The 27,789-nt window shown below is 44.0% G+C and overlaps 1 protein-coding gene across 3 annotated transcripts in view; it reads right to left on the reverse strand.

Annotated features, from left to right (window-relative positions):
• The window catches only part of SH3KBP1 (SH3 domain containing kinase binding protein 1), a 335,649-nt gene that overhangs the window by 270,850 nt on the left and 37,010 nt on the right, over positions 1 to 27,789 (reverse strand). For all 3 annotated transcript variants that reach the window (XM_035000518.1, XM_035000513.1, XM_035000502.1), the window contains exon 2: positions 14,649 to 14,806. In XM_035000518.1, the coding sequence (XP_034856409.1) occupies positions 14,649 to 14,806 (158 nt within the window). The remainder of the gene's footprint in view (positions 1 to 14,648; positions 14,807 to 27,789) is intronic.

Raw genomic sequence — 27,789 nt, forward strand, 5'->3', positions numbered from 1 at the left:
TGAGTCACATTTTTTAACCATTCTGTTATCTCTGTCTTTCAATTGGTATATTTAGACCATTTACACTTAAAGTAATTATTGATAATGTCAGGGCTTAAGTCTGCCTTTGTATTATTTGTTTTCTCTTTATTTTCTTTTTTTTTAAAGATTTTATTTATTTATTTGACAGAGAGAGACACAGCGAGAGAAGGAACACAAGCAGGGGGAGTGGGAGAGGGAGAAGCAGGCTTCCCGCCAAGCAGGGAGCCCAATGCGGGGCTCGATCTCAGGACCCTGGGATCATGATCGGAGCCAAAGGCAGACGCTTAACGACTGAGCCACCCAGGCGCCCCTGTTTTCTCTTTACTTTCTATATATCATTCTTCTTTTTCCTTTTTCTTGCCTTCCTGTGAGTTACTTGTACATTTCTTAAAGTTCCATTTTGATTTATCCATAGTCTTTGAGTATATGTCATTGTATAATTTTTAAGTGATTTTTAATATTTTTTTAGTTATTAAAATATACATATGTAACTTATCACAGCCAGTGGTATCACTGTTTTCCCATTTGAAGTGATGTATAGAAACCTTACTTCCATTGAGGTCCCTTTATACCCTCCCCACTTTTTTTTTCATTTTTCTTTGTTATTTTTTTATACCCTGCCCAATTTTTAAATATAATTTTCCCATATATTATCTCTACACATACGGAACACCACACCTAATGATATTATAATATATGCTTCAACCATCAAACATCATTTTAAAAGCTAATGAGGATAAAGACAGCATATTATACATACCCCTATTTTTACCCATCCACTGTTTTTTTTCCCTTTTCTGAAGTTCCAAGCTTCCTTCTGTTATCATTTCCTTTTCTATTTAGAGAACTTTCTTTAGCCATCATTTAAGAGTAGGTCTGGTATTGACAAATTCTGTTTTCCTTCAGCTGAGAATATTTTTATTTTCTCTTCATTTCTGAAGAATATTTTCACCAGATATAGAATTCAGAGTTGATTGTTCTTTTCTTTCAGCACCTGAAAATGCTGTGCACTTCCTTCTGGACTCTAAGATTTCATATGAGAAATCCACCATCATTCAAATCATTCTTCTCCTACGGATAACGTGTTGTTTCTCTCTCACTGCTCTTTCTTTGTCTTTAGCTTTCAGAGGTTTGATTATGATGTGTCTTGGCATAGATTTCCTTGGGTTTATCCTGTTTGGGTTTTGCTCAGCCTCTTGATCCTGGAGGTTTATCCCTTTTGCCCAGTTTAGGGAGTTTTCAGCCATTATTTCTTTGAATACGTTTTATTTCCATACATTTTTCTTCTCCTTCTGGGACTCCACTGACAAAAATGTTAGACCTTATGTTATTGTACCACAGGTCTCTGAGGCTCTGTTCATTTGTTTTTCCACACTATTTTCTATGTGTTCTTCAGACTGGGTAAATTTTATTGATCTGTTTTCAACTTCACTGATTCTTTCCTCTGTCATCTTTAATCTATTATTAAGCTAACCAGTAAACTTTTTAATATGGCAGTTTTATTTTTCAGTTCTATAATTTCCATGTTTTAAATATCTCCAATTTATTTGCTGAGATTTTTTTTTTCATTTTTCATCTTTCTTTGAGAGTGTTTGTCATTGTTCATTAAGGCATTTTTTATGATTGCTGCTTTAAAATATTTGTCAGATAATTACAACATCTGAGTCTTCCCAGTGTTAGTATCTGTTGATTGCCTTTTCATTTAAGTTGTGGTTTTCCTGGTTCTTGATATGACAAATGACTTTTTATTGTATCCTAGGTATTTGGGGTATTATATTACAAGACTGTGGATCCTATTAGATTAAGCATGCAGGTCCTGAGCTATTTCATGTGTTGTAATGCCAATAACAGTTTAGTTTCCAGAGCCCTTCCACTGTTATTCAGGTCTTTTCATTTGTGTTACCTAGAGGTCACTCTGAAAACTGGGTGGTATGCCACCCTGTAGTTTCTATTTTCAAACTTGTTGGCATGTTAATTCTAGTCAAATTCATGTGGGGTCGGACAGGAGTTTGCCTCCGACTTCCTATATAGGTTTAATGAATCCCTTTCTCCAGCTCCCTCCTCTCCAAGATCTTCCCCACTCTAGTAGGGAGGGTGATGGGGGGCCACTTACTACTGCTGAGCTGGCGGTGGGGTGGGGAGGGCAGAAGTCCAGTCTCCCAATTTGGTCTCTACGGACAACATGCCAGTGGATGGAGGGAGAGCTACAACGGTCACCTGGCACCACCAGGCAGGATACAAAATTCCAGATTCCCTACTCAGTCTCCACTGACAACCTGCCAGTAGGGAAGAAGAGCACCACCGCAGGCCATTTGCTCTCCGCATTTTCAGCCACACACTTAATAGTTTAAAACAACACCCATTTGTTAGCTCACATTTCTGCAGATGAGAAGTCCAGGCAGGCTCAACTGGATTCTCTGCTCGGCATCTCACAACACTGATATCAAGACATCAACCAAGCTGGACTCTTATCTAGAGACTTGGAAGAATAATCCACTTCCAAACTCACTCAAATTGTTGGCAGAATCCAATTCCTTGAAGCACGAGGTCCGAGGTCTCTGTTTCCTTGCTGGCTGCCAGCCAAGGTCTGCTCTCTGCTCCAGTAAAGTTGTCTGTATTCCTTCTCACGTAACTCCTCCAGCTTCAAAGCAGCAAGTCCTCCTCAAGCTCTGAACTTCTAGGACTTCTTCTTCTACCATGAGGCAGAGAAAGTTCTTTGCTTTTAAGGGCTCATGTGATAAGATTAGGCCCACCAGGATCCCTCCGTTTTTAAAAGTCAACTGTGCCACATAACATAATACAATCACTGGAATGATAGCACATCACATTCACAGGCCCTGGCTATTTGGGAGTGGAATCTTGGAGAGCATTCCTAGAAATCTTGCCCACCTCACCACCTCTGGGTAGATGGCAGAACGGAGCTCATTATTTAGGCCAGGGGTTCTGCAATTAGAATGTATTCATGCTCATAGACTTAAATGGAGCAATATGCTTACATATTGCTGTCATTTGTGTATTTGTGGTAAACATTCCTTTTTATAACTTCCAGCATGATGATGTTTTCATATATATACATATGTATGTATATATACATACACATATATTCAAAAGCTACTTTAGCAATAACATTATAATATTTCCAAATGTAGAACTACAGGTCACAGGCTACCGACCCATGTGCTTGAGAAAAGATATAAGATTAAAAAGGATGACGTTGACTATCCATACCATTGTACAAAAGGAGTGCCCAAGCTTTATCAAGCAGCAGCAGCAGCTGAACTTTTTAAAAACATCCTAAGGCCCCTATCCCAACTCCTTTCCCAACTCCAAAATTCTGACAGTAGAGTTCATCTGGAGCAGGGCCAGGCTGGAGACCCACTGGCAAGGAGTCCCCTGTGGGACCCCACATGTCACAAGTGTAAATATCCAGTAATGATCAAGTCAGTATTCTAGATGGTCCAGATTTTGATCTGCTAGGAAGCTGGGGGTTGAAACACATGATTTCAAAGTCCCTTTCTAAGCTCAGATTCAATAATCCTGTCATTAAGAAAATAGGACTCCATTATGCATAATCACCAAGATCAACTGGGTCAGGGGACTGCTCTCCCCAAGTCACATGACATCCCCCCACATTCTTCCAGCACTGCAACAGTGACGAAGTCTGAGGAATCTGCTAAATGGTGTGGGCTCTCACTGGTGACACACTTGTCCTCAATTATACCAGACACTGGAGTAACATTTCTCTTGGAGTAACATTTCTCACAACAGCATTCAACAGTTTCTGGTTGTTAGGATTTTGTTTTCTAAAAGAAAACTATGTATTTAAATTTTAAACAAACAGGGTTTTAGAGGGGAGGGGGGGTGGGATTGGTTAGCCCGGTGATGGGTATTAAGGAGGGCACGTACTGCATGGAGCACTGGGTGTTATACGAAAACAATGGATCGTGGATCACCACATCAAAAACCAATGATGTATTGTATGGTGACTAACATAATAAAATTAAAAAAAAAAAAAAGAATAATTTGAGCGGGAATTGGTTGCTTTTAAGGACCCCAAGGATGGGGAACAACTGGATAGTCAAACACCTGGATTATTAACCACTGATAGAAAAGACAGTCAAGCTCCTGAAAAGCATATCCTGAACATTACAAAATAACAAGTTTCCTTACTAATTAGTAAAATGAAATATGTTCCCAAATTCCCTTGTTTTCACAATTTGGTGTTTTTTTAAAAAAATATTTTATTTATTTTAGAGAGAGAGAGAGAGAAACACAACAGGAGCGTGAGGGGCAGAAGGAGAGGGAGAGAATCTCAAGCAAACTCCATGCTGAACACAGAGCCCAGTGCGGAGCTCGATCCCAGGACCCTGAGATCATGCCCGGAGCCAAAACCAAGAGTCAGACACTTAACTGACTGTGTCACCAAGGTCCCCCTGCTCTCACAATTTGTAGGAGAAACAGCACAAGCCCAAAAATCCAGGCAATGGCTGCTCTTTTGAATTGAAATAGCTGATTTCTGAAGAGGATCTTTTAAAAATCAGAAAATAAAACAAGCACAATTCTGAACATAGAACAGCAACCTGGAAATCTCTACTTTATGTCACTTACGGAAGTTAAATTTGTGATTCTTTCTTACATCAAGAAGAGCAAAATAATTGTGAGCTTTACCTCAGAGGGGTACAAATTTGCAAAATACTGAGTGGACACTCGGGGAAGGCATAATGTAGCAGGCAATAACGGTGAGGGGCCTACTCCCGTCGGGACGATACAGATGCCCAGATAATGCTGTGGGCTCGAGCTCAGGTTCTAGAGCCAGCCCGCCAGGGTTCCAGTGCACTCTCTGCCCCACCCAAGTTGTGTGGCCATGAATAAGTTTTTTAACTTTAAGATGCCTATGCCTCAGTTACCTCTTCTGAAAAACAGGCAGGATAAAAAAGAACAGGTATAAGGATTTAATGAGATAAAACATGGGAAGGGCTTAGCCGCCTTCCTTCCTGACATACAGTAAGTGCTCAACAAATGCCCTGTACACGGTCAGACACTGGCAGTTTATATACACAGTGCCAGGCAGCCAGTAAGCCTGGAATAGAATGTAGCCATTATTATTCCATAAAGTAACAGCAATCAGGGCCACAAGAAAACCAACTGTAGGTTCATTTAGCACATTCTAACAGAGTTGCCTGATGAATCCAGTCCAAACCTTCCAGGTGGTGTCTTACTCAGGAACATCTTTGTAGAACAATGTCTAACCCATGCTGTCCAGAGTAGAAAATGACCAAAGAACAGGTCACAGGAGCTAAAAGTGTCATCCCATGGAAGAAGTTACATTTGTGACAAGACAATATTCCATTTAATGTGTCTCATTGTGTTGGTAGCCCCTGGCGCCCCGCACAGAGCAGACACCCAGCGAATGCCCCTCCACAAGTAGAGCAGAGCCCCGCACAGCCGAGCAGATCACAACTCGATGCTGTGAGCACATTATATAACACACCCAGAAAATTCCTGCTACCTTTCTCAGAGAGACAAATACCTTGAAAATAATATTCCATATCATGCACAAAATCGACGGCCCTGGGGTTCAGAGTTTTTTGGAAAAGTGAAATTTGGGGCGCCTGGGTGGCCCCGTCGGTTGAGCGGTCAGCTCTTGGTTTCGGCTCAGGTCATGGTCTCAGGGTCCCGGGATGGAGCTCCACACTCAGCACGGAATCTGCTTCAGGATTCTCTCTCTCCCTCAGCGCGCCCCCCCGCACCCCCCCCCCGCTCCCTCTCACACTCTCTCTCTAAAAATAAAAAAATATATCTTTTTTAAAAAGGTGAAATTTGATGAGAGAGATCTACTTCAGGGTCTCTGAATGTAGAAGAGTAACTTGGAAATCTCTACTCTATGCCATTTGTTGAAGTACATTTTTTTTAAAGATTTTATTTATTTATTTGACAGAGAGAGACACAGCGAGAGAGGGAACACAACCAGGGGGAGCGGGAGAGGGAGAAGCAGGCTTCCCGCGGAGCAGGGAGCCCGATGCGGGGCTCGATCCCTGGACCCTGGGACCATGACCGGAGCCGAAGGCAGACGCTTAATGACTGAGCCACCCAGGTGCCCCTGTTGAAGTAAATTTTTTAAATAAAGACCAGCCTGTCCCACCAAGGGGCACTCAAGGCCGATAGCTTCCGCCCGAGCAGCAGCCAGAGCCCGGGCCCAAGGGGTGGGCACGGTGGCCCCTCAGACACAACACCCTCTGTTCCCTCTTCTCCTTACGAGGAGCAGCGCCACATCGTCCACCTCCTCCCGCTACCAGGAACAAGTGCCTCTGCCCAGAAAAAGCAGAAGGAATGATGAGGAAGAAACCGTATCTTACCCGCCCAAGGCAGAATGAAGAGTAGAAACCCGGTCCTTCACGATTCCCCAGGACACAGGGTCTTCAAGCAGTGAGTGTGGCAGGGGCGACAGTCCCCCAGACAGGGCCCATGGGCCAGAAAGCAGTTTAAACCACATGCTCGCCAGGTCCATAAAACCTAAGTTTGCTTCCATAATACAGGAAGGTTGACTCAGTCTTGCACTGAACTGAATTGCCACACTACCTCTTCGTAGTATGTCCTGTTGCAAGTGCTCTCTCCTTTGTAACAGGAAGACAATCAGATCCAAGCTAGACTGTAAGTGAAGCACCCCCCCCACTCTGACACCTGTCCCCTCTGTTATATATTTGTATTTCCAGAGAGAATGTCTTTCATTTACCGAGCTCACTTCTGCTACCATTATTCCTCCAGAGCCTCCATCTCACATTTAGCAGTAAACACTGCACAGTTCTGACAGTTGAGAAATACGTAATGATCTTTGTCTTGCTCACAGACCTGTTCCATCAGCAGCTTATGTGATCTCGTCGAGAATTCCACCTTGTGGGTCCAGAATTAAGGTGCTGACAAAGTGAAAGCTACCTGAACTGATGCCTAAAGTCACAAGTACTGTGAAACCACTGGACAAGGATTCACTTGATGCTTAAAGTGAACCCTACCAGTAACCAAGGGGCCACATTCCACCGTTGAAAATGGAAAGACAGGTGTGACTCAGAAACCAATGAGCAGAGGCACCATTAGAAGAAATGATGCATTAGCATTTGTTTGGAGAGAGAGGGATGTGTTTCCATGTTATTTAATGACACCAGAGAGCCAACAAAGTTTGAATAATGAAGGCATAGACAAGTCTTCCTCATTGACAAGCCATGTGAACAAGGAGCCATGATGCCTCAGGTCATCTGCTCTGGAGAGTGTGGGGTTGGGGGGGTGGGGACAAGCTGCCACCACAGGCAGAGGAACAGAGGAAAGTGTCTACCCAAGTCCCCAGGCCCCCACACCACTGCCCTCGACCACACAGCGCACTCAAGCAGACCTGAGAAGCACGGACAGCTCCAGTGAGGGGACTGTGCTCTTTGTCAAGATTTGAAAAGGACACAGGGAACAGAATTCAAATTTTATTCTGTGATAGAACTAAAATTTGAAGATGAAGATTATCACAGGAAAAGGGTAAACATATATGTACCTCTTTTCAGTGATCTGTTCCTCTCATACGGATAGAACTTAAAGGTCAATAACTTGAAGTAGAAATTTAGAGTTTGGGGAAAGTTCCAGCACAGGCTCAGGCTTACAGAAGGGATAGTTTGACTGGGTATTTACCCCAAAGATACAAATGTAGTGATCCAAAAGGGTATATGCACCCCAATGTTTATAGCAGCAATGTCCACAATAGCCAAACTACGGAAAGAGCCAAGATGTCCATCAACAGATGAATGGATAAACAAGATGTGGTATATATATATATACAAATGGAATATTATGCAGCCATTAGAAAAAAAAACCAGAAATCTTGCCATTTGCAACAACGTGGATGGAACTAGAGGGTATTATGCTAAGCGAAATAAGTCAATCAGAGAAAGACAAGTATCATATGATCTCACTGATATGAGGAATTTGAGAAACAAGACAGAGGATCATAGGGGAAGGGAGGAAAAAATGAAACAAGATGAAACCAGAGAGGGAGACAAACCATAAGAGACCCTTAATCTCAGGAAACAAACTGAGGGTTGCTGGAGTGGTGGGGGGTGGGAGGGATGGGGTGGCTGGGTGATGGACATTGGGGAGGGTAGGTACTACGGTGAGCACTGTGAATTGTGTATGACTGATGAATCACAGACCTGTACCTCTGAAACAAATAATATATTATATGTAAAAAAAAATAATAGTAGGAAGGGAAAAATGAAGGGGAGGGAATCGGAGGGGGAGACAAACGATGACAGACTATGGACTCCGAGAAACAAACTGAGGGTTTTAGAGGGGAGGGGGGTGCGGGGATGTGTTAGCCCGGTGATGGGTATTAAGGAGGGCACGTATTGCATGGAGCACTGTGTGTTATACGCAAACGATGAATCATGGAACACTACATCAAAAACTAATGATGTAATGTATGGTGCCTAATATAATAAAATAAAGGTAAAAAAATATTTTTAAAAAAGAAGGGATAGTTTGTGTAAAACCTTTTTTTTTTTTTTTACTACTATCGCCCTGGTTTTCAAACCAGACATTTGATGAGATTTGGGATCTTAATGGCAGGGAAGATGGAAAGGATATATTGCTAATATTTGTCTAACAAGAAAGCAAACAACAACTAAATGCTGTAAGAAGACAAGTTGCTTGGGCTCAAACACACGTGTTCACAACACAATTCAGAAATACTCAGGAGGACTCCAACGGGCTTAATGGATGGCCACCTACCAAAACAAAAGGTGTATTAACAAGAAAATGTCAAATTTGAGAAAGCAAATTTCCTTTTATTTCCCACCCAACTAAAAGAAATGGAAGATGAAACCACCACCAAAACATAACATTTTTTTCCCCAAATAAGTATAATCATGATGCTGGGTTAACAGTTAATTCTTTCACCCCACAAGAAAACAAGAAATAATCTCCATCCTGTCCTGTATCCTTTATATAGCCGTGTCAGCCTGAGATACAAATCTATTATGAGGCTACTTAAGAGTGTAAAAGGCCATGTTTTAAAACTTCTATCAGCTCAAGTGAGAAAAACCTTCTACTTCTATATTGAGCCACCATTAAAAGCAGCATTAGCACAAAAAAAAACAAAAAAACAAAAAAACCCAGCAAAGTAACTGTGAACTTTCTCTCTGAATGGTACAAATATGCAAAATCCTGACCTTTCACCTCACTGATTATGAAACAACTATATTCTTCAACTTTACACAAATACAAAACAGGCTCTGGATATGCCAAAGAGAGATCCGAAACACCTAGCAAATGGAGGCTGAGGCAATGGGAAACCAAGCTGAAAATTGTGATACTCAGCATTAGACATGCAAGCTACAAGTAAATACAGCTCAGCCTTCAACGATGGGCCCACAGCTTGCAGAGTGTACGTTTCCCTAACACATGTACAAATAGGCAGAGAGAATGGTTTACTTCCTCACAGACAGTGTCAGGTCAATTTCAAAACCAACAAGCATATTCTTTTAACCCCTACCGCAGCTTCCTGCTTTCCACACGTCTATTTCTGTACAACAAAACGTTGAGGGCCTGGGTCCCGCTGCGTTTCACCAAGGGTCCCCTCCCAGAGCAGTCAGCCATACGCCTGTGGGCCCAAGCTAAAGTTTCAAGGTTTTTTCTTTTTAAAATTCCTTTGGCTGGCCATTAAAAAATGTATATCTGTGGATACACGTCAGAAGAACTCAGAAAAAGGCTGCTTAGAAATCCTTTGCTGGACTAAAATACACTGCTGTCTGAATCTGGGCGTAAGGTTCGAAAGAAAGACCTTGGTAATTAAATCCAACATGGGGAAGGTGAACTTCTATGAAAAAGCCCATATCTGCCTTTAATAGGTAGCTATCTTTCTGTTCTATGTGGCAGTTTCAGATCCCAGAAGGGCAGCATTTTTTTTTAATAAATGACTTTGAGGATTTCATCCTAGTACCTCTTACTATTGCACCCCAAATTACAGCGTCTTGTTGTCCGTTCCAAAAAAAAAATCCAAAACTTAAAAATCAGGCGAAAAAGGATGATGGTGTGACCTTTTAATGTCATGCTGATATATTTTCTCTAAGCTCCACCCCCAGCAGGATCATGTGATTCTCTGTGGAAATGTAACTTGATTTAACTAACAAACACTTTATTAGGACATTTTACAACCCTATAAAAGTCAGAGGATAACATATAGAAAAATGATAATTTTATAGTTCTCTGAGTACAGATCCTTTGCCTCTTTGGGGGGGTGGGAGGATGGGTTAGCCTGGTGATGGGTATTAAGGAGGGCACGCTCTGCATGGAGCACTGGGTGTTATACGCAAACAATGAATCATGGAACACTACATCAAAAACTAATGATGTAATGTATGGTGCTTAACATAACAATAAAAATTTTTTAAAAAAATGATAAGGTGTGCTCCTTTTTTTTTTCTTCTCTGGTAGAGATGATAACCCCAGAGGTTAAGACTGTATTGTTCTCTAAAACACGAACCTGTTTTAAATATAACTTTGCAATCTTATTTGAACATCCCTTTCTGCACTGACTTTTTCATGTGTTCCTCATATCCTCACCGAATCAGTTTTGTGATTCTGCTAGTTCCCTCACTGAATGAGTCCAATAAAATTTTGACACAATAAAACTTTCTCTATCGGCATGTTTTCAACAATTTAAGAAGGAGTCTTTGATACTTCTTGGGCCCAACAATCAAATGGTCCCTGGGAGAGTGAGTTCCAGGCTTTAGGGCTCCTCGGCTGTCATGCTCACAGGGCAGCTACATGAAGACAACCAGAGTCAGGCTGACTGGCTCAGCGGGCTAATGTGGCACAAACAGGGCTCCGACACAGGCATGACACCCCCGACCCATCCACGGAGGCCACAGCTTTAAAGAGAAAAAAGTATATACACTTAAAAGTGAGTGCGCAGCAATGCCACTCCCATGGGTAAATACACAAGAGAAACAAGGGCCTACGTCTGTAAGAAGATTTACACAAGAATGTTCAGAGCCTTTAATCATAAAATACCCAAACTGGAAACGACCTGAATGTCCATCAACAGGAGAACAGATAAACAAATGCTGGCATATTCATAAAATGGGATACTCTACAGCAAGAACAAAGTACTGATGTATGCAACAACATTTTGTTGTGCAACAGGGGCCGTGCCTAAAAGAACACATACTTGTTGATTCCATTTATATGAAATTCAAATACAGGCAAGCCTCACCTATAATGATAGCTTACCTATGGGAAGGGGAATGACTTGGAAAAGGCATGATTCTGGAGGGACAGAAATAGGACTGATCTGAATGATGGTTACAGAGGTGCACACTTACAAAAAGAAATTCACCAAGAGGTACGGTTATGACTTCAGCATTTTACTCTATGTAAATTTCACCTAACAATGAATAATTTTTTTAAAAAAAGAGGAGAGAGAGAGAAAAATGGATTCTAAAAAAAGCAGGTAGGGAGAAGAAAGGAAAGGGGAATTTAAAAGGATTCTTCTTTCACGTGTACAGTAAATAAATAAGAACTAACTAAATAAAAGAAAAAGGAGGATAAACCCAAAAGGGCATGACTGTACCCTGGCTGGATACACTGACGCCTGCCAACAAATCTCAGCCCAAGAGCTGGCAAAGCCCAGGCATCTTCTTAAGAAGGGGGTGACTGGAATGGCTGGTAGTTTTCTTTTGAGAAACTGAGACAATACAGAGTTGAGGGTGGATACTGAATCCCAACACCTTGGGGGACCATGCTCCATAAGGACGCTGATTAAGGATCCGATAAATGAATCAAGAAAGCGCGTAAGGCAAGCTCTCTGATCGTGGCAACACTGGCATAAAGGCACACAAACAACAGTGGGATTCCACCAGACTCCCCAGTTCAATCCAGGGACAAATTATTCTTGAGCTAAAGAAAGCATGTGTAAACCCACTCTCCAAACCGCAAACTTATGCCAGTATGATTGTTATTACCTAAAGATGTATTTTCAGCTTCTAGAACCCTCTATGGCAGTTTGCGTTATTGTTAAACCCCACTGCATCCACCGACTAGGTTTTTCAATAATAGGCCTAAAACATTCCCAGTGGGTGAAGACTTGAAAATAGACTCAGCAGTTTCTTTTTCTGCCAAATGTGGCAGCCGCAGGTGGCGCAGCCCTAGCCGTTCCTGCCACATCCTTTCTGGCTCCGGTGGAAGGAGCACCTCCCTAGAGTGTGACTTCCTGCACTGGAAGTGCTCTAGCCGAGGGGAGAGCACAAGCGACTAGGCCCTCGGGCCAGGGGAAAGGGTGACATGGATGGGGACACACTCAGTAGGTGGCCAGCCACGTGCTAAGTCCTGACTCCTTTAGTCCTCACCGTGGCCAGATGAAGTAGTCGGGCTCCGAAAAGGAAACAGATTGCACGCCCGCATTAGGTAATCTGAGGCAGGACTAAGAAGGAGACTCCCCCCACACACAACCAAGTGGGTGAGGTACAGAGAAACTGCGAGGCAAGAGGCGGGGCTAGAAACAGGGGATGAAGAGAAAGGAGCGTGGAGGAAGGGGACTTAGGAGCAGCCACCGTCTGGCAGAGAGACAACCCGGGGGTAGCGAGCCAGCAGGGTAATCCCTGACCTGGCTGGCCTCCCTCCCTCCTGACCATCTCCTACCAGCATTCCCCTTGGGCCAAAGCCCAGGGAAGCCAGAGGGCAGGAGGCCGCCGTGGTGGCCCCAGGCCCAGCCCTAGGCCCAGCAGGGGGAGGAGGGTGGAGAGAGGCCCCTCGGCCAGGACCACATCACCCCGGGCTCACAGTGAGGAGCTCCCGCCCCCCCAGCACCCCCTGAGCAAGGAGGAGAGGTTCCGAGCCTGCCTGGGCTCTTCCTGCACGGCGCTTCCCTGTCCTGGTACCTGCCAGCCCCCCCAAACGCCTAAGTAGGCGGCCCAGCCTTAAGCCCTGAGCAAAGTCCAACTCAGAAGTTTTCTGAGTTAATGGATTTCTGGTTTGGAATGAGGGGCCACTGAGCCTACAGGACATCAAAATAAGGCTTTCCAAATAGGGCCTCCCCCCACCCCAAGACTGGTGCCAACACTGTAGTCCCTACTCCTTCCCAGGGATGTTCTCTCTCCTCCCAAGTCCTCCCTTCCTTCCCAGAGTCTTCCTCTCTCTCTCCCACAGTCCTCACCTCCTTCCCAGGATCCTCTTCTCTCTTCCCCAGATATTCCTTTTTCTTTCCCATGGTCCTCTTCTCTCATTTCTTAGTCCTCCATCTTCACACCAAACCTTCCCCCTTTTGTCTGGAGAAACCCTCCTTCCCCACCAGAATTTGCTCAACTTCAAGGACAGTCCTTGTCCCAAAATTGGGGATTTTGTTTGGAAGGGCAAAATAATTCACCCCCATTTGCACATCAGTTCAACAGAGTCAATCTGTAGTAGCCCAGATGTAATGCTTTCCTACTTTTAAAAGGGGAGAGAGCTGCTAGGTTCAACTATAAGATAAGAAAACAAAAAAAGTCTGCACTCCCACAACTATCTACAGAAAGTAAGTTTATCAGCATGTTACCAACAAAACTTCCCCCAGCCTTCTGCACAACAAAAAGAAATGAACAAAAGAACTGTTAGCAGGAACACTCTGAGGCAAGATCCTGAGGAAAGACACTGAACTGAGTTCCTATTTGCTCTACACTTGGGGGGCAGGGCCCAGGGGTTGGACACGGTTTTTCATCATCAATCCCTTTTCATAAAACCCTCCCACGTAGCCCTCGAGACTCTCTGACCAGGGCACCTGCTTCTCTAGGCCCAGCATTCCCCACACCACCTGCTCCCCACAGCCGCAGGTCTTAGGCATGGTCTGCTACCCCCCCAAAACTACAGCAGAGGCCCTGGGGATTTGTGCACACAGCCCTTCCTACCGAGAACAATCCAGTCTCCTCCAGCATTAGATAGAAAGTTTACGGTACAACAGATTTTTAGACCTACTTGGTATTTCCCACAGGGAACAGCCTCAAGGTGACCCTTTTTTTTTTTTTTTTACCCAATCCCAACTATTATGTACAACTTGCAGTATATAATTTCTTAACATGAATGAGCTGCATTTTTGTAGTTAACCCCTAGATGATTTCTGCAAAGGGCATAATTTTCCAAACCTTACTGAAAAAGTAGATTTTATGCAATGCTTCATGACCATAAAGGGGAAAGAAAAATAATATAGTTCCTATCAAAAAAGCGATGTGAATATAAAGGTCGAAAACATAGCATAACTGGAATTCTACATTTAGTGTGATTGCTACTTGACTTAAATAGTCAAAACTACTTTCACCTCATTTTGAATGGAATGGAAAAGGGTAAAATTCTCTTAAAACATCAAAGCAAGTGAACAAGTACATAAATAAAAACAGTTTAACAAGCTTTGTATTTTTCCAGCATTTTCTAAGTGACATAGTTTAAAAAGAGGACATTCTGGGCCTTAAGAAAGTGATTTCAAAATGGGTCTCTAGATAGTTGGTGCAAAGCTCTACATGCAATTCATCCCATAAGAGAGCCCATGAAATTCCTCAAGTGCCCCCAGAGCTTTGGTCAGTAGAACCCACACAGGAGACAGGAAAAGGGTTTCACGTTGTACTCACTCTTACAAAGTTGTCAGGGAACAAACCTCTCCTGCCGTTGATCTGTCCCTCCCACCAGCCTCCATCCTCCTTCCTGATGTTGGTGATGATCTCACCCACGCTGATCGTCAGCTCATCGTCGTGCTGGGCCTGGTAGTCAAATTCCACTATGGCCTCCACTGGAAGGAACAGGGACAGAAGAAAGAGCACTTTAGATCAGATGCTGCTAAGGCCCACCAGCCCTGGAAGATCAGTAGTCATATTAAAGGGAGTTCCCCTCTACCGATACTTAAAATAACAGGGCCCCACACAGCAACCTGATTTTGGTTAACCTGAGGCCTGTCGTACAGAAACCACAAAGCACAGGTCCGTGGTCAGGCACAGTCAGAGTGGCCTACGGGTCTCAGGGCCAGCAGGAGCTTCAGAGAGGAAATCACACAATGGCAGAAGGCCAACAACATCAGCACTCCCGGAAGGAGCACAGCATCCTTTCTCCAAGCACAGAGAAAGTAGTTAACAGACGCAGATTTGGTACTTAGGTGCCCCCACCCTTGCCAAGGCTAACCGTGTGACGTTAACTTCTCTGGGCCTCAGGCATGCAAAATGTGGGTGATAATAAGTGCCACTCTACAGAGAAAATGCCCCTCTCTCAGCCCCAACATGTGTAAGGACAGCTGGCACTGAGGGCCCCGCTGGCCAAGCCAACGTCTCAGACTGCTCACGCCTGCACGCACAGCTGCCCTCTCAACAGAGGGCCTCTCAGGCAGCAACACCATTCTTTAAAGATTTTATTTATTTATTTGAGAGAGAGAGAGAGAGAGTGCACGAGTACTGGGGAGGGGCAGAGGGAGAGAGAGAATCTCCAGAAGACTCCCTGCTGAGTGGGGACCCAGACACTGGGGCTCAACCCCAGGACCCCAGGATCGTGACCTGAGTCGAAGGCAGACGCTTAACCGACTGAGCCACCCGAGCGCCCCTCAGGCAGCAATACCATTTTAAAGCATTCTCCCAATCTGGGGTGATGTTTTATACTTAGTCATAGGGGGAGGCAACAGATGACACAGATGGGGCTTCTTGTTGACAAAGTACGGATGCACGTTAGCAGAGCTAAGCAATCCTGAGCGTGTTAACTTAACCATAGATGGATTATGCAATTCATCTACACTTTGGGTCTCGCCTCACACCCCCCTCAACCAATAAACCTCCTGCCCTTTTCCTTCTATATTTGCAGGTCAGTATGAATGAATGAATGGCAAATGAATAAATAGAACGGTAGCAAAAATTAGGTGAACCCTCAAGTAGTGAATTAGCAATTTAGGAATTACAGAAATGGAAGAGGAAAGGTTTTACATGAGCCCTACATGAAGCACACATACAAAAATGAACTCAGAATGGATCACAGACCTCAATCTAAGAGCTAAAACTATAAAATCTTCATAAGAAAGCACAGAATCAAACCTTAGTAATCTTGGGTTTGGTGAAGATTTCTTCAGTAGGAGACAAAAAAGCACACACGACTTTTGAAGTTTCAGTCCACTGGGGTACGTTTCCCGGAAAAAGGTTGGTAGGTGAGTGGGCCCCCCATCAAATGGGCTTTGCATATCCATTAGGGATGAATTCCCTAAGTGCTTCCAGATCAGAAGACCCTGGCTATCCAGACTGGCATGCTAACCCTTTCCATTCATGTCAGCAAACCCAGACAGTTCATCAGCACCCCAAAGTGAAATTTCCTTGCCTGGATAATTTTTTCACTCCAAAATTAGCTGGCTGACTTTGCTATCATGAATCTGGCCAGGATGAAGTTGAGTTGTAAACCCTTCTCATCACTTATAAACAAAAAGGAGGAACATAAGAGCATAAACAAAGCAACCTTTTCAGATTCTTCCTGGTTCCTGACCAGTATAAAGGCGGAAACACTTCTATTTTCTTGTCTCGTGCTCTGCTCACCAGCAGTTCAAATTAGCTATCGCAACAATCAGAACCAGGTCAATAAAAAAACAACTTTCTTCAAATGACCTAGACAGGGACCTATTGAAGCTCTGCTATTGGAATGGACCCGACAGCAACCACTGTTTCTGTGCCCAACATTTTCCTGCATTATCTCATTTAATCCTCACAATGTTATGATGTTCATCTTCCCAATTAAAGAACCTGAAGCTCAGCAAAGCAGTTACGATCATTTTCTGAGCCAGCATTCTCCCAAGTGTGATGAGCTCACTTCAGGGATTAGTTGACACGATGGGAAAAAAAAAATTAGAACATCAATTCATTTTAATTTAATTTTAAAGAGAAAAATTCAACTTCGCGAATATTCCATTTGCAGAATGACACTGGTTCCTTCAAGCAGCCTCTAGGGTCAGCAATCGAGGGTGCTCTGCAGACAGGAAGCAGCCTGAGGGACAGCGGTGCTCTTGGACAAGAATGGCGGCTAGAGCCAGAGCCAGCTTTCAGCTACGTGAGGCCCCTGCAGTTCTCTGAGGCCTCCTGATAAAGCCTTTTTATGGCTATTACCTCTCACTAAATGGATGAAAGCCTTGAAAAGATTTGTGTTAAGAAAGTAGGGGTTGGGGGCGCCTGAGTGGGTCAGTCGTTAAGCGTCTGCCTTAGGCTCAGGTCATGATCCCAGGGTCCTAGGATCGAGCCCCACATCGGGCTCCCCGCTCGGCGGGGGGCCTGCTTCTCCCTCTCCCTCTGCCTGTCGCTCCCCTTGCTTGTGCTCTCTCCCTCTCTCTCTGTCAAATAAATAAAATCTTAAAAAAAAAAAAAAAAGAAAAAGAAAGTAGGGGCTGTAGAGAATACTCAACATGTGACCAAGTAAACAAGGAAATGGTGGAGCTGCCACTTTCTGCTCCTGGTATGAGCTCTTTGCCAGCTACATGGGGAGGTGAACACAAGGACAGGCCAACCAGGTCTTACAGGGAGATGACCAAAACCCTAAATTATCAAGACAATTCATAATACAGGTTGTTTTCCACCACTGATATAGGTGTAAATCACCTAATTATAGTATGGAACTATTGGGATTGCAAGATGTTTGAAAGTATGTACCTGAGCTATGAAGACAAACGCCTTCATTTTCTACCAATGTCTAAAGTCATATAATACTCAATCTTATGTGTTCCCCAAGTCCACTAAACCTAATAACAAATGTTTAGAAGCTTCTTTTGGGTTTTCTCAATCAACCAGTACAGTATATGCACATAAATATATACATGGAAATAATTACTTTTTTAATAATAGGTCTTTTTTTAACTAAGAAAAGGCTTGGAACATGGACTTAGGCTCTCCAAGGAGCCTATTAGCACTTGGAGATAAAAGCTCATAGTCTGTCTGATGGGAACAGGAAATTGTGGGGAGTGGAATGGGGGAGCAGCACATGGGACCTCTCTGTGGGGGGAGAGAGAGCATAGGAAGGCTGCTAAGGAGAAATCCAGTCAATAGTCCACCTAGATACTGAACTTGAATCCTGTGTACTTTGGGGGAGTCAGAACCCCATTAACTTCCAGAAATAGTAACCTTGCTTCTTTCCTAAAGAACAAGTCTCACCTTCTCTATTCTGTATGTGGGCCTTACCAAAATGAAGCTGGAAAGGGACGGAGAAATCTGCTTCAAGATGGTTACTGGGGAGTAAAGAGCTGCCAGCTAAAGTCGCAAAGTGATGAGAAACACACCCTGGTTTTCCTTCAGTCTCTCTCTTCTGTTTGATGAGCCCGAGGACACACCTTAATCGATGCTTACTGTAAGGAAGGCTGGGGATTAGGAATTAGGGGCTCAGGGATAAATAAAGCATAACTACATAATTTTTGAGTCCTCCCAGTATCTTATTGACCCAGTCTTTCCAGAGTTACACTTGTTTTATCTCCTAGACACTTAAGTCATCACATACGCCCTGTCTGCCTTCTGGCGCCAGCTGGGCCCCGACTGCCTCATATCACCCTCCTGGCCCCTCCGGCCCCCAGTCCTCCCTGGGCCCTGGCCTCAAGGCAATCCCCTGTGGTGGGGGCTGCACATGTGTCTCATGCTCCCAGTGAGCGTCTAAAGGCCTTCTGGGTACAGCTCACCCTTAGTTCTTACTTCTGTTCTCATTCTCCTATGAGCATCCATGACATGTAGTAGGTGCTCGGTAGGCCATGACACACCAACTGTTCAGCCTGCCTTTTATAATGGCAGGTAGTTCTCTGCCCAACCAAGTTGGTACCAAAATGCCAAGCGTCAATCACATTTTTGCAAATTGAGTCAGATTCTTCAGTGCACTAAGGGAGCTTGCTATTTAAAGACTCCTGTGGTTAATTCTTTTGTAACATGAATAATCACTTCCTGCTTTACCTTTCCTGTCAAGATGAATTTTTATATATCAGGTTGCTCTAAGAGGAGGAAACCTATGTATGGTTTTCTTAAGGGTTCATAAATCATGAAGCTGTGTCTCTCCTACCGCCTTGGAATGTTCTGTCCTGTGTTGTCTGTAAGCCTTTGAAAGGTTCTGGACTTTGGCTGTCCACTACAGTATCACCTGCCATATTTGGCGATTGAGGACCTGAAGTGTCGCTGGTCTGAATTGAGATGGGCTATAAAATACAGAGCAGGTGGCAAAGACTAATGGGGAGAAAAAGAATGTAAAATATCTCATAAATTTAGATTGATTGCATGTTGAAATGATATTTTACATATGCTGGGTTAAATAATTATTCAAATTAATTTCGCTTGTTTGTTTTTACCTTATGGACGTGGCTACTGGGACATTTAAAATTACATATGCAGGGCGCCTGGGTGGCTCAGATGGCTAAGCATCTGCCTTCGGCTCAGGTCATGATCCCAGGGTCCTGGGATCGAGTCCCACATCGGGCTCCCTGCTAGGCAGGGAGCCTGCTTCTCCCTCTGCCTCTGCCTCTCTCTCTCTCTCTCTCCCTCTCTGACTCTCATGAATAAATAAATAAAACATTTAAAAAAATAAAAATAAAAAAATAATAAAATTACATATGCGGCCTAGTACTGTACTTTCGTTGGACAGAGATAATTAGGATAATACTTGGCAGACAGGAAATCAAGACCTCACATGTCATAAACACAGTCAAAATATTGACAAGAGCCCATGAGAAAGACTGTGTCCCCGAAACCCATTTCCTTGGCTTCAGGAAGTTGCAGGTAGCTGCAGGAATGATAAGACATTACCTAAGATTTTTGTTAATGGTACCCTTTGGGAAACTACCTGTGGGCATGAGCACAAAATTAAAACACTAAGCTAAATAAAATATATCAGAGGTGTAATTAGGGCAGCAGTAAACAAAATCCCATATTTAAAGACACCATAAATTACAAAACTTAAAAACGTCTCCCTGTCAGAAAAATACCCCCCTCCAGCTGCCTGCTCCTGCCAAAAGCCAGCCTCCACATGTTTGCTGCATCTGGCCCTGCTGCAAATGCTGAAGCTACGGTTAACCCATGTGTACGGACAGACAGAGCCATCTCCTTTAACACGCAAAACGTTGTCAACCACCCAGATCTCTGCCTTCACACTTGCTGGAATGTGTCCTCCCCCAAAGATGAAATGGCTGCTTTTTAACTGTCAGTCGGATGAGCCAGCTGCCAAGCACCTTCTCACAGCAAACTTCTCACGGTGGCATTTCAGAGGCCCCACTCTGTGACCCGGCCCCTCCCCACCTCTGTGCACTGAACTTCCTGTCTCCTGGCACCACTTAGCACACCACAAGTTCACGGTGGCTCGGCCCAGGCAGACTGCAAGCTCCGTCTGGGAAGAGCCATTATCTTCTTCAGGTTTCAGATTTCTACCTCCCTTGCGGAGCATCATGTCCAGCTCACAAATATTTGAATAAACCAAGGAGCATGAAGGAGAATAAAAGTTTTCCAATTAATTTCCTTTATATACAGATGATGCCACAAACCTCTCATGCAGTTTTAAGCACTGGGAATTTCAGATGCGGGCGCCTGGGTGGCTCAGTTGCTTGAGCGTCCAACTCTTGATTTCGGCTCAGGTCATGATCTTGGGGTCAGGAGACAGAGCCCCACACCAGGGCTCTGCACTCAGCAGGGAGTCTGCTCGAGTTTCTCTCTCCCTCTCCCTTTACCTTTGCCCCTCCCCCTGCTCTCTCTTTCTCTCAAATAAATAAATAAAACTTTTTTAAAAATTAAAAAATTAGGGGCTCCTGGGTGGCTCAGTCATTAAGCATCCGCCTTCGGCGCAGGTCCTGGGATCGAGCCTCACATCAGGCTCCCCACTCCATGGGAAGGCTGCTTCTCCCTCTCCCTCTGCCCCTCCCCTGTTCATGTTCTCTCTCTCTCTCTCTCTCTCTCAAGTAAATAAATAAAATCTTTAAAAATACATAAATAAAAAATATAGAATTTCAGATGTATAAGCAGCAAAGAAAACCATCAACAAAATGAAAAGGCAACCTATGGAACAGGAGAAAATCTTTACAAATTATATATCTAATAAGGGGTTAATATCCAAGATATATAAATAATTCATACAACTCAATAGCAAAACAAAAACAAAAAAAACAAACAAAAACCACACACACACAATCTGATTAAAAAACGGGCAGAGGCTCCGAATAGACATTTCTCCAAAGAAGACCTACAGATGGCCAACAAGTGCATAAAAAGGTGCTCAACATCACTCATCATCAGGGAAATGCAAATAAAACCACAACGAGATATCACCTCACAACTGTTAGCATGGCTAAAATCAAAAAGACAAGAAATAACAAGTGTTGGTGAGGATGTGGAGAAAAGGGAACCTCGTGTTCCACTGATGGGAATGGCGCAGCTGCTATGGAAAGCAGTATGAAGGTCCCTCCAAAAATTAAAAATAGGACTACCAGGTGATCCAGCGATCCCACTCATGGGCATTTATCTGAAGAAAATGAAAACACAGGAAAAGATATCTGCACCCCTATGTTCACTCTTCCATTATTTACAAGAGCCGTGATATGGAAGCAGCCCAAGTGTCCATCAATAGATGAATTGATAAAGAGGATGTGGGACACATACATAATGGCATAATATTCACCCATAAAAAAGAATGGAATCTTTCCATTTGCAACAACATGGATGACCTTGAGGGCATTATGCTAAGTGAAAGAAAGAGCAAGACAAAGAAAGATAATTATTGTATGATCTCACTTATATGTGGACTCTAAAAAAACCCAGAAAGACATAAAGCTCATAGATCAAGAGAACAGATTGGTCGTTGACAGAGGCAGGGTTTGGCAAAGGTGGGAGGGGGACATGAAAGGGGGGAAGGGGGTCAAAAGGTACAAACTTCCAGTTATAAAATAAATAAGTCATGGTGATGTAATGTATAGTATGGTGACCATAGTTAATAATACTTTACTGCAGAGGGGAAGAATGAAGGGGGGGAAATCGGAGGGGGAGACGAACCATGAAAGACTATGGACTCTGAGAAACAAACTGAGGGTTCTAGAGGGGAGGGGAGCGGGGGGATGGGTTAGCCTGGTGATGGGTATTAAGGAGGGCACGTACTGCATGGAGCACTGGGTGTTATACGCAAACAATGAATCATGGAACACTACATCTAAAACTAATGATGTAATGTATGGTGATTAACATAACAATAAAAAATTTAAAAAATAATAATACTTTACTGCATATATCAAAGTTGCTGAGAGTAACTCGTAAAAGTTCTCATCGCAAGAAAAAAATTCTTTACATGTGGTGATGGATGGTAAATAGACTTATTGTGTTGATCATTTTGAAATACATACAAATACCAAATCATTATGTTGTACACCTGAAACTGTTATATGTCAATTATATCTCAATAGAAAAAGAAAAAGAATCATTTCACTTGTGAATTTTAAAGAATAATTTTTTGTTTTGTTCCAGTTGTCTGACTGAAGAAAGCATACAAAATCAAGAAGTAATTGTTTGCCCAAAAAGATTTCACCGAGAAAGATCATGATTCCTGATCATTAGAGATAGAAAGAACATTAATTATCATCTTGTCAAATCCTTTTCTTAATTTTACAGATGAGGAACTGAGGCCTGGAAGTTTCCATGACTGAGGCATAGAGAGGATGAGAGCTAAACCATGGCAACGTCAAGGCTGGGACTAAACTTTTCCACATCATGGTCCCGGTGAGAGAGGAGAAGATATGAAGTGAAAAGGAGGAAAACGGAGACCAGAGAGATATAGACATCCAAGGCAACTGGGGTTTTTTTCCCTTTCATATGCAGCAAAGTTCCCAGAATACCCAGGAAAAATGACACCTGTTAAGAACATATAAGAACCTATGTTCAAATCTAATGAAATGGAAAGGAGATCAGTGCTTGCCTAGGCCAGGGAGTGACTGCAGATGAATATAAGAGCTCTTACTGGGGTGACGGAAATGTTCTAAAATTAAATTGTGGTGAGGGTTTCACAATGCTGTAAATTTACTAAAATCATTGAACTGTACACTTAAAATGGGTAGAATTTTATACCTCAGTATAGCTTTTAAAAATAAAAAGACTGCGTGACGTATATTTTGGAATTTACGATCGTAGATATCACTCGTCCAGCTGGTTGACTGCCTTTGTGTCCCAGGGAGAGACCAATCCCCATTCAGAAGGTAAATCTGTTTGGGGGACCCTCCCCTCTCCCATGAGATACAGTTTGATGGAACTGCCCATGAAAATATCCCACCTCTGCCAGCATAGGACTCAACTAGGTCTCACAACAGCAGATGGAGCAGATCCCCCAGCAGGGCTCCCAAAAGAGGCAGGGATCTCTGCATCGGTCTCGTTGCCATCTTTTCTCGACCTGAACTTCCAGCTTTTCTTCCATCCTATAAACCAGCCAGTGGCCCTCCAGTAAATCCTCTTCCCTACTACGATGGAGGGTGAGTTGGTTTTTGTTTCTTGCAACCAGAGAACCTTAACAGATACACTTCTACATCATCAACTTTTTGAACAACAGACTCTTCCCTATGCAAGTCTACACAAGGCCCAGTTCTCACCATCCCTGACCCAGGAAGTTCAGGTCCCCAAACCCTCAGCCACTGGCCCTGTGAGGACCTCCAAGTCCAACAAAGCTGACCTCCACACCAGCACATTTACCTCTGGCATCTTCACAAACACACCACTAAGGAGACCATTCGGGGGCCAACAAAGGGTCATTCCTAAGGCCTGAAACTGTTAGAAACTGAACATGAGCTTTCCCAAGGAAGACAGGCACAGAACACAGACTCCACAGTGAACGAAGAGTCACTGGGCCTGAACTCTCTCCCCGGGCACCGTTTGCAAACGACATCTGCAGGGGCCCAGCAGCAGCTCCCAGAACTGGGCCTCAGCAAGGAGGGGAAAGAGAGCCATCAAGAGAGAAGAGAAAGTAGCAGCCAGCTGTGAGAGAGGGAAGAAGGCCCGCTGCTGACCACCTCCCTGGGCACTCAGGACACCCCTGTGACGCTGCTCACTAGGCCGGCCTCCAGGCCCATCTCTCAACGCGCCCCCCACCCCCAGCCCAAGCATCTTCGCAGAACACGTGAGCCGTGGGAGAAAGAACACAGGCCCTCAGCCTGGTAGGCCCGGGAGTGAGTTCCGGCTTAGATACACGCTAGCTGTGCACAAGGGGCCACACACCTTGCCTGAGTTCACTGGCTCTGTGCTTAAAACCAGGAGGTGATAGACCCATTGGGTTGCTACAACAATGAGGGATGATGCGTGTAAGCTGCACGCAGAAGCTGCTCCATAAGCCAGAGCCACTGGCCTTACAGGTCTGCGTCGTGCTGCGAAGGGCTCCCCGCACATGTCCTCCCTCTCTGCTCCCTGGAACGGGAGCCCTTAAAGGGCAGATCTAAGCATCTCGTCGCCCTCACCAGGCGTCTGGCACATAGTAGGTGCTCAGTAAATGTGGGCAAGTGAGTGCATGGCCTGAGAAAGTGTTACTCCAAACCACAGCCTATTACTCAGCGCAATGAAATGCCATGACAAATGTGAGCCTAGTTGTTTGACTCTAAGGCTAGAGAAAGTAAAAAACCAGATGACCAGTTAGTCACAAAACAGATTATGGTCCACTGGTCCAAGCCTCTCAAGTGCCACTGTGATCAGCCTCGACTCCATCCCCACCTCTGCCATCCCCCGCGCCTGACAGCAGAGGTACCCAGGGCCGAGATGAGAATGCAGGGCCGTGGTTGGGTCGCCTGCTCCCTCAACCAGAAGTGCTTCACAAAGGCTGGGGAGTGAGTCCCTCACAGCCTGCATTTGGAAGCCTTGGCCTCACCGGGCCTCACCCAGGAGCCAGAAACAATGAATTATTAAACACTTCCCGACTGAAATTAACCCCTGCAAACCTAATGCACAGCTCTGTTAAGAATGTGCCTTCGATAGAGTGGAGAAGAATAACTTGGCCTGACAAAGATATTTTGTTGTTTTTTTTAAGATTTTTATTTATTCATTTGAGAGAGAGAAACAGAGAGAGCACAAGCAGGGGGAAGGGCAGAGGGAGAAGCACACTCCCCACTGAGCTGGGAGCCTGACGTGGGACTCGATTCCAGGACCTGGAGATCATGACCTGAGCCAAAGGCAGATGCTCAACCATCTGAGCCACCCAGGCGCCCCCAAAAGATGTTTTTAAATAAAAAAGAAAGCACAGAGAATGTGTGCAGATGATTTTGCAGGTAAAAAAAAAAAAACTAGCAAAGAATCAAGACAATTGATTATGGTTGATAAGCCTATAGAGAGAATGGTTCTTACACAACAGTCATGGAAGAGAAAATAAACTGTACCTTAGAAAACCAGTTTAATAAAAAGTTAATTAAGTCAAAAACAGTTCAGCCACTTAAAGAAAACATAACCTTTTTTTTCAGTATAAGAAAGAAAGCACATGAATGTTGCTTTACATAAATACTTGACAGTTTTAAGTAACAAAATGGCTTAAGGATAAATAGATATGGCTTCCTCCTCCCCCAACTTTATAATGACAGCCTGGTTCTCAGATTCAAAGGTAAGACCTAAAGACAGGTACCTGATTAGAAAGTGATCCCTTATTTTTCTCAGTGAGAAGATCCAAAAGGTTTGGGGCCAACCAAATTTTAAAAAGAAAGCAGAAACAGTCAAATGTCTGCTTATACTATGTGTTAATTTAATTAGAGATTATATAAAATAAAATAATTAGAAAACATTGCTTCTTCCCTGACACCCACTCATGTCATGGACCAATTTTATTCAACAGACACTGCATGGATGGTTAAAACGCTTTGGTTATGGATAAGGTGTTGAAAATGTTTGCTTAAACTTCTTTATTAAAAATGAATTCTTAAGGGGTCCCTGAGTGGCTCAGTTGGTTAAGCGTCTACCTGCAGCTCGAGTCATGATCCCAGGGTCCTGGGATCGAGTCCCGCTTCGGGCTCCCTGCTCAGTGGGGAGCCTGCTTCTCCCTCTCCTCCCTGCTCGGACTCTCTCTCACTATCTCTCTCTCAAATAAATAAATAAATAAAAATCTTTAAAAAAAAAAAGGAATTCTTAGGGTCCTTTGGACAAGATAATTTCTGAGGACTGTAACAGAATAGAGCTCTGGCTTTTCTCAAGGATAGTATGGGGGCGGCTGGGGTGGACGTGTGGCATGAAAGAAGAAAGACAAAATTTCTGCTGACTTCAGTGCAGCTAAGCGGAATGAGCTGTAAGAGGCAAGAACGTTAAGAAGAGTAGGGGAAGCAGGTCAAAAGGAGGGAAGTGAACAATTCCACAGAAAAAAAAAGGGGGGGTCAGTCTGCCCAGGGCAAGGCCTGAGTCACTGCATGGCCTTCTGTTAGTAAGAAATGCACTGTGTGGTAAGGAAGAAAGTAGACAGAGGTGACAGGAAGCCACAGGGAACCTTTGCTGCCTTCCCCGGGGGACTCCGTGCCCCTCTTCAGGCTTCACTTACACCCCCAGGTGTAATGGGCCCGCTAAAGTGTGAGCCCCCGGAAGGCAGAAGGAAGCGTAACACTGTAGCGTGGGGCCTCCTGAAAGAAAAGTCACATTGCCCAATGTTTCCGCCCTCAAGTGCTGAGCCGACTGTTAGGGCCCCATCAGGCGCTCAAGCGGGGCTTGTTGCTGAGCGGAGAGAAACCTGCAAGGGTGATTTTTTTTTGACAAGAATCCAAGAAGACGGGGTCTGAGAGAAACGCACAGGGCTGAGAGCGGAACGGAACCCCACGGCGACGGCTCTTCCAGGCCGTCTGGAATTTCAAACGGTTCGAGGCATAACGACTCTGAGCTCCCCTGCATCCACTCTGGAGAGAACACCTAGAGCCCCTGCAACACCAGAACGTGGCCGCTTCAGCGACGATGCACTTGGTGGCTTCATGGCGTTTCACGGGTGACGACAGATAACAATGCTGAGTCTGTCAACATTATAACTCCTTATATAACTACCCATGGTTTGCAACTCTTCTCAGTTGGCATTTTTAACAGCTTTAAGGGCAACTGGAGCTAAAATTTGCAACTCGAGTATCTACTTGAAGAACATTTCTTTAATCAACTACATTGTAAATACTTTGTTACAGTATCAGAAAACCCCTTAAGTGAGTGCTTATGGACAGAGATTAACATAAAACAGAAGTGAAGTTAAAACTCAACATTTTTTTCCTTTGAAGGTTATAATTTAAAGTTGGACAAACAGAATAATACATAAATAAACTGGACTAGGGCTTAAACATTTGAAACCTTTTCCAAAACTGAAACATGAGGTTAATAAAAAATAAAACTAAAAGGATCAACAGCCCCACATCAAAAGACATTTAGAAGGATGATCCAAGAAGAGTAGCGTGTAATTTTTTTCCCCAGAAATAACTGCATTTACTTTCCGAATACCATCTTTCACTAAAAAAAGAAGCTAGGGGGCGCCTGGGTGGCTCAGTTGGTTAAGCGACTGCCTTCGGCTCAGGTCATGATCCTGGAGTCCTGGGATCGAGTCCCGCATCGGGCTCCCTGCTCGGCAGGGAGCCTGCTTCTCCCTCTGACCCTCCCCCCTCTCATGTGCTCTCTGTCTCTCTCATTCTCTCTGTCTCAAATAAATAAATAAAATCTTTAAAAAAAAAAAAAAAGAAGCTAGGTAGCCTTGTAGAAATGGCTGATTCTGAGTCTGGGGCAGGAAAGGTAACAAGCCTGAAACACCTTGTCAAAAACAAGAAACATCTTGTCAAAGCAAGGAAGCCATCAAAAG

This window comes from Mirounga leonina, unplaced genomic scaffold (assembly GCF_011800145.1).
Source record: "Mirounga leonina isolate KUSES-001 unplaced genomic scaffold, KU_Mleo_1.0 Mir_101595, whole genome shotgun sequence".
Taxonomy (NCBI): Eukaryota; Metazoa; Chordata; class Mammalia; order Carnivora; family Phocidae; genus Mirounga; species Mirounga leonina.